This window comes from Canis lupus, chromosome 23, assembly GCF_011100685.1.
Source record: "Canis lupus familiaris isolate Mischka breed German Shepherd chromosome 23, alternate assembly UU_Cfam_GSD_1.0, whole genome shotgun sequence".
Lineage (NCBI taxonomy): Eukaryota > Metazoa > Chordata > Mammalia > Carnivora > Canidae > Canis > Canis lupus.
In genome coordinates this window covers 3,637,592-3,655,000 of record NC_049244.1, presented here as the reverse complement: position 1 = coordinate 3,655,000, position 17,409 = coordinate 3,637,592, and the positions used below count along the sequence as shown (strand labels likewise).

The following is a 17,409-nucleotide window of genomic DNA, read 5'->3' as shown; positions in this document are numbered from 1 at the left end:
TGTGCAACTCTTGAACTCGAGATTGTGAGTTCGAGCCCCATGTTGGATGTAAAGATTATAAGCATTAAATAAATAAATAAATAAATAAATAATAAATAAATAAGAATTTAAGCTCAAAAACATCATGGAGAATAAAAGAACTATTAATGTTTTCTAGTTCCCCTAAAGATAGTATTAATAACCCATACCTCTAGTGTGACTATGGGAAAAAAGGACGGAGCAGCTACGATGAGGCAGATAAAGAAGTATTTAATACTTAATAAAGTCCATGCTACTGATTAAGCAAAAGATCTAATATATATATACCTTAAAAAAAGAGCAAGTCAAGAGTGCATAGCTACCTGTTTTGAAAGGTGGTCACATTGGTACCATAAAGTCAAAAAGAAGCATTTGATTAAAATGGTACTTTACAAAAAGTGCCCTGCAAAGCCTGGCAAATGCAGAGAGCATAAAGCTTCTTGCTTTAGTCTAAAACAATGGCTTCTTCTGAGCAGCAAACAGTAGCAGTAGAAACAGCTGCTATTTTTTTAACCCCGAGAATAACTTGGGGCACGGACTGGGAGGACGGATGGTGGGGGGAGATCTTCTGGGGCATTGTCTATATTCTCTGTTAACCCAAACATACATGGATGTGTTTATTTTGTTTTGTAACAAAAACAACTGAGAATATAATTTACATTCCAGAAAAATTCACCCTTTTAAAGTGTATAATTCAATGGGTTTGGGTATATGAACAAAGTTGTGCAGTTACCACAACTATCTAATCTAAGAAGATTCTCATCACCTCAAACAGAACTCTCATACCCATTAGCAATCATTCCTCAGCCCTATCCCCTGACCCTACCCCAGTCCTGGCAGTGATCTACTTTGTCTCTATGCATTTGCCTATTCTGAACATGTAAAGCAAATAGAATCACCTGGCCTTTTGAGACTGGCTTCTTTTACCTAATAAGTTTTCAAGGTCCACTCCTGTTGTAACATGTATCAGCACTTCATTATTCCTTTTTGGAGGTGAATGATATTCCCTTATGTATGCACACATTGCATTCTGATTATCCACTGTGGGACATCTGGGTTATCTCCATTTTTTAGCTATCATAAATAATGCTGCTAATGAACACTTGCTTATTTTTTGTGTAGACATGTGTTTAATTTCCTTGGATATAAACCTAGGAGTAGAACTGCTAGGTTATATGGTTACTCTATTTAACTTTTTGAGGAATTGCCAAATGGCTTTCCAAAAGCAGCTATACCTTTTTACTTTCCCATGTATGAGTTTATGGGTATGTTTTTTTATTTTAAGATTTTATTCATGAAAGACAGAGAGAGAGGCAGAGACACAGGCAGAGGGAGAAGCAGGTTCCATGCAGGGAGCCTGACACGGGACTCGATCCCGGGTCCCCAGGATCAGGCCCTGGGCTGAAGGTGGCGCTAAACCACTGAACCACCGGGGCTGCCCTCGATATTTGTTTTTGAGATAAATCACTGGCCTTACATCTGTGTCTTGATAATGTTTCTATGTTCATTCCTCAATAAAAAGTAAAATAAAAAAAAATTAAAAAAAAGTAAAATAATAACAAAGTATCCAAATGAGGGGTGCCTAGGTGGCTCAGGTGATTAAGCAACTGACTCTTGATTTTGGCTCAGGTCATCTCAGCAGAGACTGAACCTTATGTCAGCGGGGAGTCTGCTCCACATTTTCTCTCCCTGCCACCGCCCCCTCCCCATGCTTGCTCACTTGATCGTTCTAAAATAAATAAATAAATAAATAAATAAATAAATAAATCTTTAAAAAAATATATCCAGGGATGCCTGGGTGGCTCAGCAGTTTAGCGTCTGCCTTTGGCTGGTGTCGAGATCCTGGGGTCCTGTGATCGAGTCCCACATCAGGCTCCCTGCAGGGAATCTGCTTCTCCCTCTGCCTCTGTTTGTCTCTCTCATTCTGTGTCTCTCATGAATAAATAAATAAAATCCTTAAAAATAAATATATATATCCAGTGGCACTTGGGTGGCTCAGTTAGTTAAGCATCTGCCTTCGGCTCAGGTCATGATCCTGGGGTGTGGGATTGAGCTCCATATCAGGCTCTCTGCCCAGCGGGGAGGGAGCCTCCTTCTCCCTCTCCCCACCCCCTACTTATGCTCTTTCTTGCTCTAATAAATAAATAAAATCTTTTAAAATAATAATAAATAAATCTAAATGAATAACTACTATATCAACATGAAGACCAAGGGTTTGACTGAATTACTTATTTTCCTTTTTTATTTCTACAAAGCCATTATTAACTAAGATATTTGGCTAGCCCATTTGAATTAATCAATTTAAAACAAAATGTTGAAATGAATGAGATGAGAGAGAAAGCATGTGTTGCATTCCCTCCTCCCTGAATATACTCTATTAAAGCACCGGACTGATTATTCAGATTAATGACCCACTAGTTCTCTTTATACTTGGAAACTCAAACACTACTAAAACAAACAAGTATAAACACACAGTTAGTGACGGTGCCCAACCCTCCTCTAGAGCTCTTCTCAGCACTACAACCTAGAGGTCACCTAGGTGGCATATGTATAAAACCTTGTGACAGATATAGAAACTTCTTAGGTGACTTTATTTTTTATTTTTTCTTAGGTGACTTTAAAATGGTAGTTTAAGCAGTGCCTAGTGGCTCAGTTAGTTAAGCATCTGCCTTTGGGCTCAGGTCATGATCTCACGGTCCTGGGATCAAGCCCCTCATCAGGCTCCCCACTGAGTGAGGAGTCTACTTCTCCCTCTTCCTCTGCTTGTGCTCTCTCCCTCCCCTCCACATAAATAAAATCTTAAAAATAATATAAAATAAAATGGTACTTTAAGACTTAGAACAGCTCTCTTCATGAAAAACAGTCAAAATGGTTTCACAGTAGATGAAAACATATATATTCTTATGTCATATATATGTAAGCATTTAAAGGACAAGAAAAAGAGGTGTCTGACTGGCTCTGTCAGTAGAGCATGCAACTCTTGATCTCTGGGTTGTTAAGTCTGAGCCCCAAGTCAGGTGTAGAGATTACTTAAAAATAAGATCTTAAAAAAAAAAAAAAAAAAAAAGATCATTGCTATTGAAATTCCAATTACTTTTGTACTTCACGAGAAAATACATTCCAATCAACACAGCAGTCAGTGACCCTCCTCAAACAGAAGCCAGATCAGTTCATTCCTCTGAACTCCCCCTCCGCTCACCTTCTCTTAGGATCCCTTCCAGGCCCCACTCACTCTGTTCTTCTTCCCACTACTTGCCCTCACTGCCCTTGTCCCCCACATCAGCCTCCCATCCTGCATTTTTCAAGGCATCTGCCCTGGCACTGGGTTTTTAACTCTATTCTTCTGACGTCCATCTTGTTCACTTCATTTAAATGTCACCTTCTCAGAGACAGCATGACAAATGCAGTCCTCTCATCCATGTTCCCAATTCCCTTGTGCTGCTCTATCTACCCACAAAGCTCATAACCTCCCCACAGCACACAGGACTTAAGTTTGTATCACCCCAGAAGTATATAACCAATGCCCCAAATTTATTTCACTTCACTGACTTACCCCAGCATTTATCACAAAGGGTCTCAAATGCCTGCTGAACCAATAAACCAACTGCAGCACTAATAATCAATTATTGCTAAAATGAAAAACCAGGTGTCTAGGTAATTTAAGATCATCATTTCTGCTGGGCTGAACCTGAAGAAAGTTCTAGTATTCAGTTGTTTTTGTAATACCATATCCCCGACAGGTAGAGCTCCCAGGGATCTGACAAGCAAATGAAAAGCTTCTCAAGGCTTCAAATTATTACAAGTAATTTTGAAATGCCAGTACCCAAAAATAACCAGGCACACAAAGACAAACAAGACTCTGGGAGCAAGAACCAACAGCAAAAACAACAGATGGCATACTCCCAGTTCCAGATCTGTCTGTTGGTATTCAGTTCTTTTCTGCCTCTGTTGCAGAGGGTTCAATGTCTGAAACTACATAACAAGACTTCTTGCCAGCTGGAGGCTAGCTAAATTGTACAAGGGAAGAGCTGGTGGGAAATTAAAAGGGAGTAGGAAAAGACAGAAGCAGGAAACTGCAGATTGCAGCTACAGGAAATTTCTGGGCAGCAGCAGCCATGCCTCCAGCAGCTAGCCCAGGGGCAACCAGGTAACAAGCCTCCTCACCCCTCAAATCCTTCTAGCACTTTTGCATTCAAATACTTCATCAAATCTTTCTCCACTTGAAAGATCTAAACGGTTTCTATTTTCCTAATTGGATACAGACTGATACCCTCAAAAAATTCAGATGCTAGATTAGGACTCATACTATAAAATTATGCTTATTAACTTTATAAAGAAATAAAAGACTAGCCCAAAAAGATCTGTAAGGAAGAGGAAATTTTAAGGGCCAACAAAGCTGAGAAGAAACAAACAGAACTTTTAGAACTGGAAAATAAAATTGTTAAAATTAAGAACTTAGCTTTAATAGTAGCTCAGACAGAAATGCAGAGTAGAGTAAATAAGGAGACTGGAATATACGTAAAAAAGAAGTTATTCAAAAGCCAGCAGAGAGGGAAATGATGGAAAATGCAAAAGAGAAAGGACAAAGTGAGAAGATTTTACATGGAATTGAAACCCCAGAAGAGGGAAAAATATTGTGGAGGCAATATTTTTATTGAGTTAAAGGCTGAGCAAGTTCCAGAAGTGATAAAGCATACCAATCCATTGGTTCATGAAGCCAAATAACCAAAACAGGATAAATATAAGATATCCACACCTAAATTCATCAAGAAAAACATCTCAGCCAGTACAGTCTGTGGAAGGAAGTACCAAGAAAGGGACTCAATGAATGAAAAGCAGGCTTGGGGAGAAACTGGCCAGAATTCCAAAGAGGAGTCCTGGGGTCCTCCAGTACTGGGGGTGGGGAGCAGTGGATGAGGCCACTATGGGAACAACAGGGCACAGCCACTGAAGGATATACTTGAATGCTGAGGCTGTGAATTTCAGGCAAGAGCCATTCAATGCTTTTCTAGACCACATTCAGCTGCTTAGGTGGGTTAAGGTAGGTGAAGGGTCACATTTAATCAGGGTTACAGTTTTGCTAAAAGAAAAAAGATGAGAGAGGAATAGAGCAAGAGGGGGCAAGAGAGACCAGGATATATGCAAGGAAACAATACAGCTATTGACCATGGAAATTAAAACTGGCTGAAGATTAAAAAAAAAAAAAAAAAAAAAAATGTGTTCAAGAGGGTGATGGAGCACCTGGGTGGCTCAGTTAAGTGTCTGACTCTTGATTTTAGCTCAGGTCAAGATCTCAGGGTGGGGAGATGGAGCCCTGAATCAGGCTCTGCAATCAAGTGGGGAGTCTGCTTCTTTCCCTCTGCCCCTCCCCCAGCTCATTCTCTCTCTCTCTCTCTCAAATAAATAAATAAATAAATAAATAAATAAATAAATAAATAAATAAATAATCTTTAAAAAAGAAATAAAAGCAAAACAGGGGCCAAATGACAGGAGAAAGAAGGGACTGTGGAAGTGAGCTCAAAGGGTAGAAGGTGGTAGTTAACTCTGAATTTGAGATTATATATGTGGCTCCATGATTGGAAATGTCAAGGTCTAACATATGACCACAGGACTGAATAGCTGAAGATAACACTACTGTAAAAAAGATACAAGGAACAGAAATGTCAGGCTACCGAAGGCCCGTTTAAATATCTTCTGAAATCACCAAGAATCAAGTAGTAGTGTCAGATGGTGACAATGGACCAGGACCTAAAATTTTTAAAATAATGAGGTCTGATCCAGAAATCACTAAGATGACTGCAATAACCGGGCGACTGATTGGCTATTTGGTAATATGAAATTCAAAGTTGTGGGGGAGGGGTCTTACAAGGAAGGAGCAAGGGAGCATAGCTTGAAAGTGTCAGTGAGAAGTAAGAAGGATCCTTCCCTACCGTTCTGGGCAGTGGCAGGCCTGTGGAAATAAACTACCACTGCTTGCCAGGGCTTCAGGGGAAAGGTATATGCTGAGAGGACTGCCAGCTTTCCAAAAGAACAAGGTGAAGACATCATTATGAGACAAAGTTGCCTGTGTCAGTTTCTTCAGCCTGTCACAACCGGGGTGGCTTCAAACAACAGAAAATGCACTGCCTCTCAGCTCTGAAGGCCAGAAGTCTGAAATACCAGTGCTGGCAGAGCTGGTTCCCTTCAAGGGCTGTGTGCATGTTCTGCCCCGGGTCTCTCTCCCAGCTTTTGGTGAAGTGAGCTGCCTTCCACAGCTTGCAGACACAGCCCTCCAATCACATGGCCAGCTTCCCACCTCCCCACTCCCCTCCATGTGTCTTGACTTAAGTCTTCCCCCTGTGCCTGAATGTCCTCTTTTTATAAAGACATCAGTGCCTATTCTCATTATATCATTTTAACTCATAACCTCTATAAAGACCTTATTTCCAAATAAGGTCACATTCTGAGGTGCTGAAGGTTAGGACTTCCAATATATTCTTTTTGGGGGACACAATTCAATCTATGTAATGCAGACTGAGGATTCCAGAGGGCAAGGTGAAAGCGGGTTAGGAATTGGTAAGAAAGGGGAGATGGCGAAGAACTGAGAAGGTGCAGGGCACCTGGGTGGCTCAGTTGGTTAAGCATCTGCCTTCCGCTCAGATCATGATCCCTGGGTCCTGGGACAGAGCCCCAAATGAGGCTCCCTGCTCAGTGGGGAGTCTGATTCTCCCTCTCCCTCTGCCCCTATCCCCACATTCCCATTCTTTCTCTCCACTCTCTCAAATAAGTAAAACCTAAAAAAAAAAAAAAAAAAAAAAAAAAAAAACCTATAAAGATGAGAATATCACTAGCAACTTCATGCAAATACGTTTGAATATATGGATAGATGAACAATTTCCTGGAAAGATAACTTATCAAAACTTTCAAGACACACGGGCACCCTGGCTAGCTCAGTTGGTGGAGCATGTGACGCTTGATCTTGGGGTTGTATATTCTTCGAGCCCTGAGCTAGGTGTAGAGATAATTTTTAAAAAGTTAAAACTTAAAAAAAAAAAAAAAAAAAAAAAAACACACCTTCAAGACACAAAAATCATTTTAAAATAATCTTACAAAGACTGATATTGTGGTTAAAAATTTTCCCCCAAAGAAAATTCCTACCCTAGAATGGTTTTACAGGCAAGTTCTATCAAACTTTCAAAGGCAGTTTTGCAGAAAGTCTTCAACAGAAAAGAAAGAGAAGAAATACTTTCTAATTCATTTTATGAGCCTACTGTAATTTTGAAGTCAAAACTAGCTATGAACAGAACTAAAAAAGAAAATGAAAAGTTTGTTTAAACCACAAACATAGAGGTAAAAATCCCAAATTAAGTATTAACAAACCAAATCCAAGAATATAATGACAAAGCATGATCTAGTTGAGCATTCCCCAGGAACACAAGGACAGAATACAGAATCTGGAAACACAACACCACATTTCTGGACAATTGATTTAGAACAGAATGGCATTGTGAAGAGGTTCGAGTAAAAAGTCTTGTCAAGCAGGGAAAAGTGCAACTGGCCTCCTACTTCATACCATACCAAAAACAAAAGAAAAAAACTATTCCAGATAGATTGTTAACTTAGATATGAGATTAAAGTAACTAATCTTCAGAAAAGATTGTAAGAATATCTTATATCCTCACAGGAAGGAAAGGGTATAAGTGAAAAGATTATTCTATTTGACCACATCAAACTCAAGAACATTCAAAAGCCACCTGAGAGAACAGAAAGGCAAGTCATGGAGGTGAGGTGTTTATGACTTCTGTATATAACCAAAGGCTAGCATCCAGGACATAGGAGGAACTACAACAACAAATAAAAGAAAAAAGAAAACAACAGAACTGAACAAAGAAAAAGGTGTTGCCTTCAAATCCTACAAGACTTAGACAAATATATAGCCTTTAAATGCATCTATTAGAAAACACTAAAAATTAAGGAGGAAAAAGCATCAACCAACGAAGTTGGAAAATAACAAGAGCAAGCAAAGAAAACGAAGAAAATAACCACAAAAGTAAAAGAGAAAACACAACAGAAAAGAAAAAGCCAACATTTGGCTTCTTGTAAAGCATTGAAAATGACCTCTCAAAGAGGTCACAAAAGAAAGAAAAGACACAAGTCATACAAAAGAAGGGAATAATCACAAATACTGTAGAGATCTTTTTAAAAAAATATCTAAAAACTTAGAGCAATTTTTTATGAAAATTAAAATTACCACAACCAACTAACAATCATAAATTCAGAATATTCCTATGTCCATTAAATCAATTACAGGGGCAAATATCTACTTGTGCAAAAAAAAAGTCGCCAAATCCAGGCTAGATTCCAAGTGAGCTTTACAAAATTTGGACAAATAGGTAAGTCTCATCTCATTAAAAAACACTTAGGGGAACCTGACTGTAGAGCACACAACTCTTGAATGCAGAGTTAGGAGTTCAAGCCCCATGTTGGGCACAGAGCCTACATACATACGTACGTAAATACATAAATAAAGCTTTCAGCCCATAGAAAGAGAAAGTATTCAACTCACTTGAAACTGATACAGCCTTGACGTTTAAAAAAGTAAGTAATAGGTTTGCAAGAAAAGAAAATTGAGGACCAGTCTCATTTAGGAACAAAGGTAACCTATTTACGAAACTCTGGGAACATTCTCTAAAGTCAGTAAGACTAAAAACTCAAGTGTTTAGTGGTTCTAAATAACACTGCTGTGAAGCCCTAGCTGACATACTAAGGCAAGAAAATGAAATGTAAAGGTCATCAGGAAGAAACAAATCTACCATTATTTTAAAAAGTTGTATAACTAGAAAGTCTAAGATCCTACAAATTATTAGAACTATGAAGTTCAGCAAAGTCCTGGAGGAAAAAAAAAAATGATACAAGATAAAGAGAAAATATATACATAGCCTTCTTGGCTGATTTTCCTCCTATCCAGAAAGATCTTGCTCTATTATCTTGAGAAGACCTCTCAATTATTAATCGGTAGGCAGCCAAAGAGCACAATGGAAAGAAGTAGAAGCCATACCCCAGCTCTGGAGTTTCAAATCCTACTAGCTCCAGCATTTGTTGAGTGACACTCTGGCAGGCTACTTAACTTCTCTGAGCTCTAATAATGGGTTTGCTTTAATTTAGAGGGAAACATTTTAAGTATTTAAACTGTAGGCATACATTAAACCAGAGATTCTCAAAAGTATGATCTGTGGAATCCTGAGGAAACAGACTCAGGAGGCTTGAGAGGTCAAACCTATTTTCAGAATACTAACACATTATTTGCTTTTCATTTTGATGACATTTGCATGCAACCAAAGGTGATTAAAACTGCTGGTGCCTTAGCATGAACCAAGAGAGTGGCACCAAATGGTAGCAAAATCAAGGCACTGGTAGTCACTGCATAAAAATTAATTTTAGTATATGTTGGCTCTTGGGTATGTGTAATGTATTTCTGAGGCACACCAAAGTGCAATGGTTGTCTCAAGGAAAGCTTTTACGCCACCATTTATTTGATCTGCAGGCCGACTGAGCAGTTTCTCTCACAGAATATCATTTTAACTTGAAAGAAAAACTAACAAACTATGATTATTCAGATCTGGGTATAGGGCAGAAATTTCCTCAAAAATGAACAAAGTGAGCCTATCATTTCCCAGAAAAGAACTGTGACAGTTAGTTAGGTTCTAATAGGATGCCTGGAGGCCAGCACAGAGGAAGTCTCAGCCAACCAAGAGGAAGTCAGAGGTTTGTCCTGGCAGCACTCCAAAATAAAAACCACAAGAAACCGGATCAAACCAGACAGGCCCAAGATGGCTGACAAAGTAGGCCAAGGTTCACATTATTCCTTCGTTATACTACATTAGCATTCTAAATCTCCTCCCTACCAGTGCCAGGACAAGAAACCCCTGACCAAATATGGGAGAGAAGGCTTGGCTTCCAAGAAATCCCTGCCTCAAGTAGTAAATATTCCAACCTCTTGTTAACAGCTGTTAAGACAGAAACCCAGGGGCACTTGGGTGGCTCAGTTGGTTAAGCATCCAACTCTTGATCTCAGCTCAGGTCTTAAGCTTAGGCTTGTGAGTTCAAGCCCGGTGTTGGGCTCCATGCTGGGTGTGGACAGGAAACCCAGATCTAGTGGGTGCCACTCTCCCTGGAGCCTGCCAGCATTCCCAATCTTGAGAGCATACTTCTGCTTCAACAAACTTTCCTACTTGTACTGCTGTGTTGTGTCTGTCCTTGAAGTCTTTCTCCTGATGAGATCAAGAGCCTCCAGTGACATCTTTTGGACAAGCTGGGTCAAGAGCCTCACGACCCAAGGTCTCCCCAGTCTACTTGACAACAAGACCAATGCCCTCTGTAAGGTAACAAAAACAATTTTTTTAAAATTTTTATTTATTTATGATAGTCACAGAGAGAGAGAGAGAGAGAGGCAGAGACATAGGCAGAGGGAGAAGCAGGCTCCATGCACCGGGAGCCCGATGTGGGATTCGATCCCGGATCGCGCCCTGGGCCAAAGGCAGGCGCCAAACCGCTGCGCCACCCAGGGATCCCCAGGTAACAAAAATTTTATGTGTAATCTAAAGTGGTCACATTATTTCCTAAGTCTTTAAAATTAAATTGCTACAGATTATACATTTCATGTGAATAGTAAGATGGGAAAAAAATTAACAAGGGCCCAAAAGACCCTCTTAAGAGTTTTATTTTTTTTTAATTTTTATTTATTTATGATAGTCACACACAGAGAAAGAGAGAGAGAGAGAGAGAGAGAGAGGCAGAGACACAGGCAGAGGGAGAAGCAGGCTCCATGCAGGAAGCCCGACGTGGAACGTGGGACTTGACCGCGAGTCTCCAGGATCACACCCCGGGCCTAAGGCGGCGATAAACCGCTGCGCCACCTGCGCTGCCCGACCTGCCTCATTTCAAACAGAATCTGCAGCAGCTCATATCTCACATACAAATGTGATACAAAATAATAGTGAAAGGGAATATAAGGGAAGGGAGAAGAAATGTGTGGGAAATATCAGAAAGGGAGACAGAACGTAAAACTGCTAACTCTGGGAAACGAACTAGGGGTGGTAGAAGGGGAGGAGGGCGGGGGGTGGGAGTGAATGGGTGACGGGCACTGGGTGTTATTCTGTATGTTAGTAAATTGAACACCAATAAAAAATAAATTAAAAAAAAATAAAAAATAAATTAAAAAAAATAAAAAAAATAAAAAAATAAAAAAATAAAAAAAAAATGTGATACAGCAATACACACAGAAGAGGGGAGGGACGAAAAGGGGTGGGGAGGAGAGAAAGACAGAGACAGAGACAGAGAAAATGAAAAAGCCAAGAGCACAAAGAGGACGCGAAGAAGCAACGATAATATCAGAAATTTGCCACCACATACCCCAATACCATCAGCCAGCATTGTTTAATGCAAATAGATTTTTTTCTAAGGTAGGCTCTGTGCCTAACACGGGGCTTAAACTCACGACCCTGAGATCAAGAGCTGCATGCTCTAGCGACAGAGGCAGCCAGGTGCCCTAATGCAGTTTTTTAAATTAAGAAAGAAACCATCTTTCTTACAAGCCATCTTCCCCCAAATCTGAGGAAATGATTTCTTTAGAAGTCCTTAAAAATAGATGGTTTAAGCCATCCAGGGAGCAAATATAGTAAGCATATTTCACTTTGGACTCAAAAAAAAAAAAAAGTTTACTTCGTAGGCACCTTTTCATTTAAGTCACTTTTCCAATAATTTCAAATTTAGCACCTCAGTTTACTTCTTGAACTTAAGAGAGAACAAATCAAAGAGAAAGATAAGCATCAATAGCCTTACTTCCCATTTGATACCAGATGAAAAGCCACTACTGCCTGCCCATGCAGAAAATAGATATTAGGCACTCCTAGGATCCAGCCTTCTCAGGGCTCCATGCCCAGGCCGGGGCAGTTCAATCCAAGGAGGCCGGCAACAGCCTAAAGCATTCTTCAGACTTAGTCCATGTCAAGTCCAATTTGGTACTGCCCAAGTTTGAATTTCACATAAGGGCCCTGATTTTGCAAGAGGCAAGTACTCTCATCAGCTCCTCAGTTTTGAGGATCCAATTCAATATTTAAAAAACAAACAAAAACTCCTTATAAACTGCTAATTGCCTTCAAAAATACCTGAAATTTTAGATTAAATGACACACCATGTAAGCAATAACCCGAAACATTCAATGGAAAGTTTCCCCATGACAAGTGTTGTAAAAGACCCATAATCATTAAGATGTCAAACATTATTTTAAGAACAAGGTCAGAGAAAGGTTAAAATCATGATTTTCTTTTCTTTTCACAGAATAAACCAAAGACAAAAGTTCATTAGCTGGCTGAGTCACTTAAATAAAACTCTAGGAAAAGTAAAAGCTCAAAATAACCGTAATAAGCGAAGTTCTTGGCAGCAAACTTTCATTTTACCATAACTGAGAAGTGCGAAGCAACCTTTGAGTTGAAAATACTCAATTCCCTTCGTGCGCCTTACCTGGTCTCAAGGAGCAGCACAGCACTTCAGGCCTGTTTTACCTAGGGAATCACGGTTTCTAGTGCTATGTGGGGTGACCCTATGACGTTCAATAGATCAACTTCTTCAACTGAGACAGTTGTTCTAGAAAATAAGACAGCTCGTCCGAAGCCCTCAAGCTGCACAACTGCGGAGATCAAGTGCCAAGTTCAGGGAGAGGAGCGCATACCTTATCAGGGCCAGAGTCTGGTGACCTCCACACACTTCCACACTCTAAGAAACACCTCGTCCTTTCTTTGAGTTCTTGATTGCCCCTGGCTTTCCCTGCAAGCTATACAAGCTGAGTCTGCCGGGTGCAGCCCCCACTACCCAGGCCTGCCCTGACCCTGAAGTTCTCTTCAGGACAGGTATGCTCCAGCCTCCCTCAGAGCTGCAGTGAAATGTATGTAAGCTACTGGGAGACCGGACAGCACTTCAAAGACATCAGGCATCATTTAAAGAACAGTCAGAAAAATCTCAACAGAAAGCTGCCAAACCATGGAACTGTACACTTTAATAAAGATGAACTTATAGTGCATTAGCTGTATTTCAATAACGCTGCTAAAAATAAAAACAAAGAACCACCGAACTGATAGAAGTTAAGCACACAAAACACAACACGGCATTCTCTAGGATAAAGGCCAGAGACTAAGCTCCGATCTGTTTCAACCTTCAAAATTAAACAAAATGAATGGCTGCTGGTACAGGCAGCCGGGACCAAACAAACTAGTGTTTGTTGTGCAATCGCTGCATCTTAAAGCCCTTTTCCAAAAGGAAAAAGAAATGGCCCAGGAGGATGGTCCCCAAAATGAAAACCTTTACTTTGAAACAATCCAAAAACATCAATCTCTAAGGTGCGTTTATTCCCCTGCGTCTACTTTCACTTATGAAAGAATCACTACTGTAACAGCAAGTGATGAAAATCTGCCACCAGCAAAGACTACAACGTAGAAGAGAATAGGAACTGATAACCGAAACCTTGGCGAGTGCTTGCCCAGCACCAGCTCCACGGCGCCGCGCCCCGCACTCCAGCTCCGAGCAGCCAGCCGACCGCCTGCAAGGAAAGGAAGCCCCTTCCCCCGGCAGCCGGCCCGCTCCACCGCCGGCACAAGCCCTGGGGTGCAGGTCCCGGGGCCGCCCTCGCACGCCCGCCACCCGGCTGGGCAGAGGCCACGCGGCCCGGACCCCGCGGCGGGAAGTCGTGCAGGCCTTTCCCACCGAGGCCGAGTACCTCATGCTGTAGGCGCCGGCGCCCAGCTCCTGCCCGATGCCCGAGAGGCTGGCGTCGAAGTCGTGCACCAGCCCGGACTCGATCACCTCGTCCATCTTGAGGACCCAGGCCATCTTCCGGCCTCGCCGCCGCCCGGCGCGGCCTCCGCGAGCAGGCGATGGGGCCGAAGCTCCGCGGGCGCGCCCTGGGGGAGGGCGCGGGTGAAGCGTCGGGCGGCGCGGCGGATGGTCACCACGGGCGGCCCGGGCGGCGGCCGGGACCAGAGCGACCGGGGCCCCGCACGCAGGGCACGGCGAGCCCGGCGAGCAGCTGCAGCGGGAGCGGCCGGGCCGCCGGCAGCGCCTCCCTCCCGCGGGCGCCGGCCCCGCGCCTCATGCCGCCGCCGCCGCCGCCCACCCCCTGCGCCGCTAGCGCTGCAGCCGCTGCCGCCCGCCCCGCCCCGGAGCCCCCGGCCGCATCCTCCCCGGCTCTGCGATGGGGCGGGAGCTCGGCCCGCCCGTCACCCGACCCCTGGTCTCGACCCCGGCCCCCGGCCCGCCCGCCCCGCCGCCCCGGCCAACCCCGCCGCCGCCGCTCCGCCGGCCGGGACGCTGGCTCCTATATGGCTGCGGCCCGAGCTCTCTCCCGCTTCCGCCTCCTCCGGCCCCGCCCCGGCCCCGCCCCCACCCGCGCGGTCGGCCCTCGCCCCGCCCCGCCCCGCCCGGCTCCGCTTTGGGAGCACGCCTGGCGCTGCACCCCCGAGCGTCCCCGCCGAGCAGCGCGCCCCGCCCCCGCGGCTCCCGCAGCCCCCGCCCCCCCGCCAGCTCCGCAGGCCAGCCCCGGAAGAGGCGGGGCCCGCGGGCCGTCCAGTTCCGCCCACCCAGAGAGGCGGACTGATTGACAGCCCAACTGGACAACAATGGCGAGGGCTTGGTCGAGGCTCCCGCGAGTCTCTGTGCCTCTGTACCGAACAGCCAATCGAAACGTCCTTCCTCTTGGGCGGTCTCGATAACGGAATTGGCTGCCGGAAGAAAGAGTTCATTGGCCCGCGCCGGAGGAAGCCCCCTACACCTCTCCGGGAGGTCCCTTGCTGCTCTGTGGTCTTTCCGGGCAGTCTCTGGATTCTGCCCAGACTACTTCGGAGAGAGCGGGGTTGGGGCGGGATAGGTGCCTGGGGACTGGAAAGCCTATTGGGTAGAAAGCCCTGATTGACGTGCATGTCAGCCAATCAGCGCTCCTAAAGAGGGCTCCGGAAGTCTCCCAGTTGCAGATTGCAGTGAACACGATGGCAAGCCCGAGTTGACCTCGTGCGTCCGTCGCAGTAGTAGCTCGCATTCGGGTTATTGTTGTCGCTCGTGGTTCTGGAGGTTCGCTGGGCTTAGCCGGGTGACCCTCGTTCCGGATCCCCCCCTGTGGGCGGAGTGGCAGGGCTGGGCTAACGTCATCCTTCGGGCTTCCCCGCTCACGTGGCGGGGCTGGGGCCTCGGCGGGGTGGGGCCGCTGCAGCGCACTGGCCTCTGCGTGCCCCTGACGTCCGCTCGGCGTGGCCGCTGCCTCTAAAGCCAGCGCCTCACACGACGGGAAGTGGAAATCGTCAGTGTCTTAATGGCAAAGATTCTTTGCTTGACCACACCCCCTAGGCCCGTCTGTGCCCGGGATTGTAAAGCCGCCCTAGCAAGAACCCTGTCCGTCCTTATCTCAGGCCCCCTGGCCCCCGCCGCCCCCCGGTGACGTCTGATCACCCTGGGGGCCTTTAGAGAGTCCTGTTAGGTCGTTCCTGCCAGAACCACCCGGCCTTCCCTCCTGGTAATGCCTTCATAGCAACTTTATATCCGCTCCCCCCAACCTGCTCCTGGCCCCAAACCCTCACTTAGCCAGGCTGTATCTGGAGTTGAGCCTAATCTCCACTGCAAAACTCTGTCGGTGTGGTCCTTAATACCTATTGGGACGGTCCTGAGTAAAGTCTGCCTTAACCATTTTTAACAACTGAATATTTTTTCTCTTAACACTGAAGGCCTGGGAGCGGAAACTGATACACTCTTTATTCTGTACTGTATTAGTGTAGCCGCCATAGAATCATACTGATGGGAAGAGAGCTAAATAATTTGGGGGGCCAGGTTTTAAAACAACCGAAATCCATCCTCTGGCCACAAAGGTTGTATACCCTTTTCCACATGCAGTAGACACTCACCTCCTCCCCAGCCCCCTGCAAAGTTCTCATCCCGTTACAACATCGAGGTTCAGGATTTTGTGAGGTCCTGGAACAGATGAGGCTCTTTGGATGGTCCTTGGGTGTGCATTAAGTGGCCCCTCTGTATGAAGATCTGTGAGTTAAAAAGACAAGTGACCTACCCCAACCACTACCTCATACTTCACACGCCATCATGGGAGAGGCACAGGAAACTTACTCTGTAGACATTTTTCTTCAAAGGGGAACAGAAGGCACACAGCAGTCACTAGAGCATTGACATTCTGAAATCCAATTCGGTAAATGTTGACAGTTCCTTGCTTAGAACTTCATCGTACTTTCTGGCAATACCCAGTGGTTCTTGTCTCCATCCACTGGACTCTTGATTCTGCCCTCTGGGTTATCCTTCCAGTGCCTTAAAAACTAGCCTATATTTACAACTCAGTAGTTATCTGAGCCGTTTCCCAACCATTGTTGTGCAGGGGTCTGAAGTACTCTCTTCAGGGGGTATTCGAGTTGTCCTTTTCAGGCCAAACTGATACAATTCACTTCTAAGCTTCATGGGTTTTCTGTGAATCAATATATAATCTGCTCTAGGGATCCCTGGGTGGTGCAGTGGTTTGGCGTCTGCCTTTGGCCCAGGGCGCGATCCTGGAGACCCGGGATCGAGTCCCACGTCGGGCTCCCGGTGCATGGAGCCTGCTTCTCCCTCGGCCTATGTCTCTGCGCCTCTCTCTCTCTCTCTCTCTCTCTCTCTCTCTCTCTCTCTCTGTGACTATCATAAATAAATAAAAATTTAAAAAATATATCTTATAATCTGCTCCAATGAACAAAAAACGTTACTAACACCTATCTGGGGGGCAGCTTGGCTGCGTTGTTCTGGCTCCGATTTCTCGTAAGGTTACAGTCAAGATATCAGCTGGAGCTGCAGTTATCTGAGGGCTTAACCGCGGCAGGAGGATCTATTTTCTAGCTCACTTGGACGACTGTTGGCAGAAGCCTCAATGCCTGCATGTCCTCAAAACATGAATCTGGCACCTCTCTCCTCACAGTAAATAAACCAAGATAGAGAAAGGAAGCTACACCACCTTTTATAACCTGTTCTCCAAAGTCATACATTATCCTTTCCTCTTTATTGCTATTCCACAGAAGCAAGTCACTCCAGCTAGCCTCCATTCAAGAAGATAATTTGTCTCTTATCTTTTGAAGGATGAATATCAAAGAACTTGACAGATTTTTATTCACAACAGTAATATTCATTATTATACTTAATAGGTTTTGAAGGCACTAAACACAAGTCAGAAAAAGAAACTAGAGGTATAAAAGTGGGAAAAGGAGGTGAAAGTTGTCACTACTTATAGATTATATGTTCAGGGATCCCTGGGTGGCGCAGCGGTTTGGTGCCTGCCTTTGGCCCAGGGCGCGATCCTGGAGACCCGAGATCGAATCCCACGTCGGGCTCCCGGTGCATGGA

At 44.4% G+C, this 17,409-nt stretch overlaps 2 protein-coding genes across 4 annotated transcripts in view; one reads left to right on the top strand and one right to left on the bottom strand.

The window, feature by feature from the left end:
• UBP1 (upstream binding protein 1) overlaps nucleotides 1-13,952 on the bottom strand; it is a 52,461-nt gene extending 38,509 nt beyond the window's left edge. For all 3 annotated transcript variants that reach the window (XM_038570312.1, XM_038570313.1, XM_038570314.1), the window contains exon 1: nucleotides 13,769-13,952. In XM_038570312.1, the coding sequence (XP_038426240.1) occupies nucleotides 13,769-13,881 (113 nt within the window). In that variant the 5' untranslated portion in view covers nucleotides 13,882-13,952. The remainder of the gene's footprint in view (nucleotides 1-13,768) is intronic.
• Nucleotides 13,926-15,307, top strand: LOC119877448 (neural Wiskott-Aldrich syndrome protein-like). Its single transcript, XM_038571338.1, has 3 exons — nucleotides 13,926-14,281; nucleotides 14,511-14,829; nucleotides 14,972-15,307. Exons 1-3 carry the CDS (start codon nucleotides 13,926-13,928, stop codon nucleotides 15,305-15,307), a joined length of 1,011 nt encoding a protein of 336 aa, XP_038427266.1.
• Nucleotides 15,308-17,409: the final 2,102 nt, after the last annotated feature.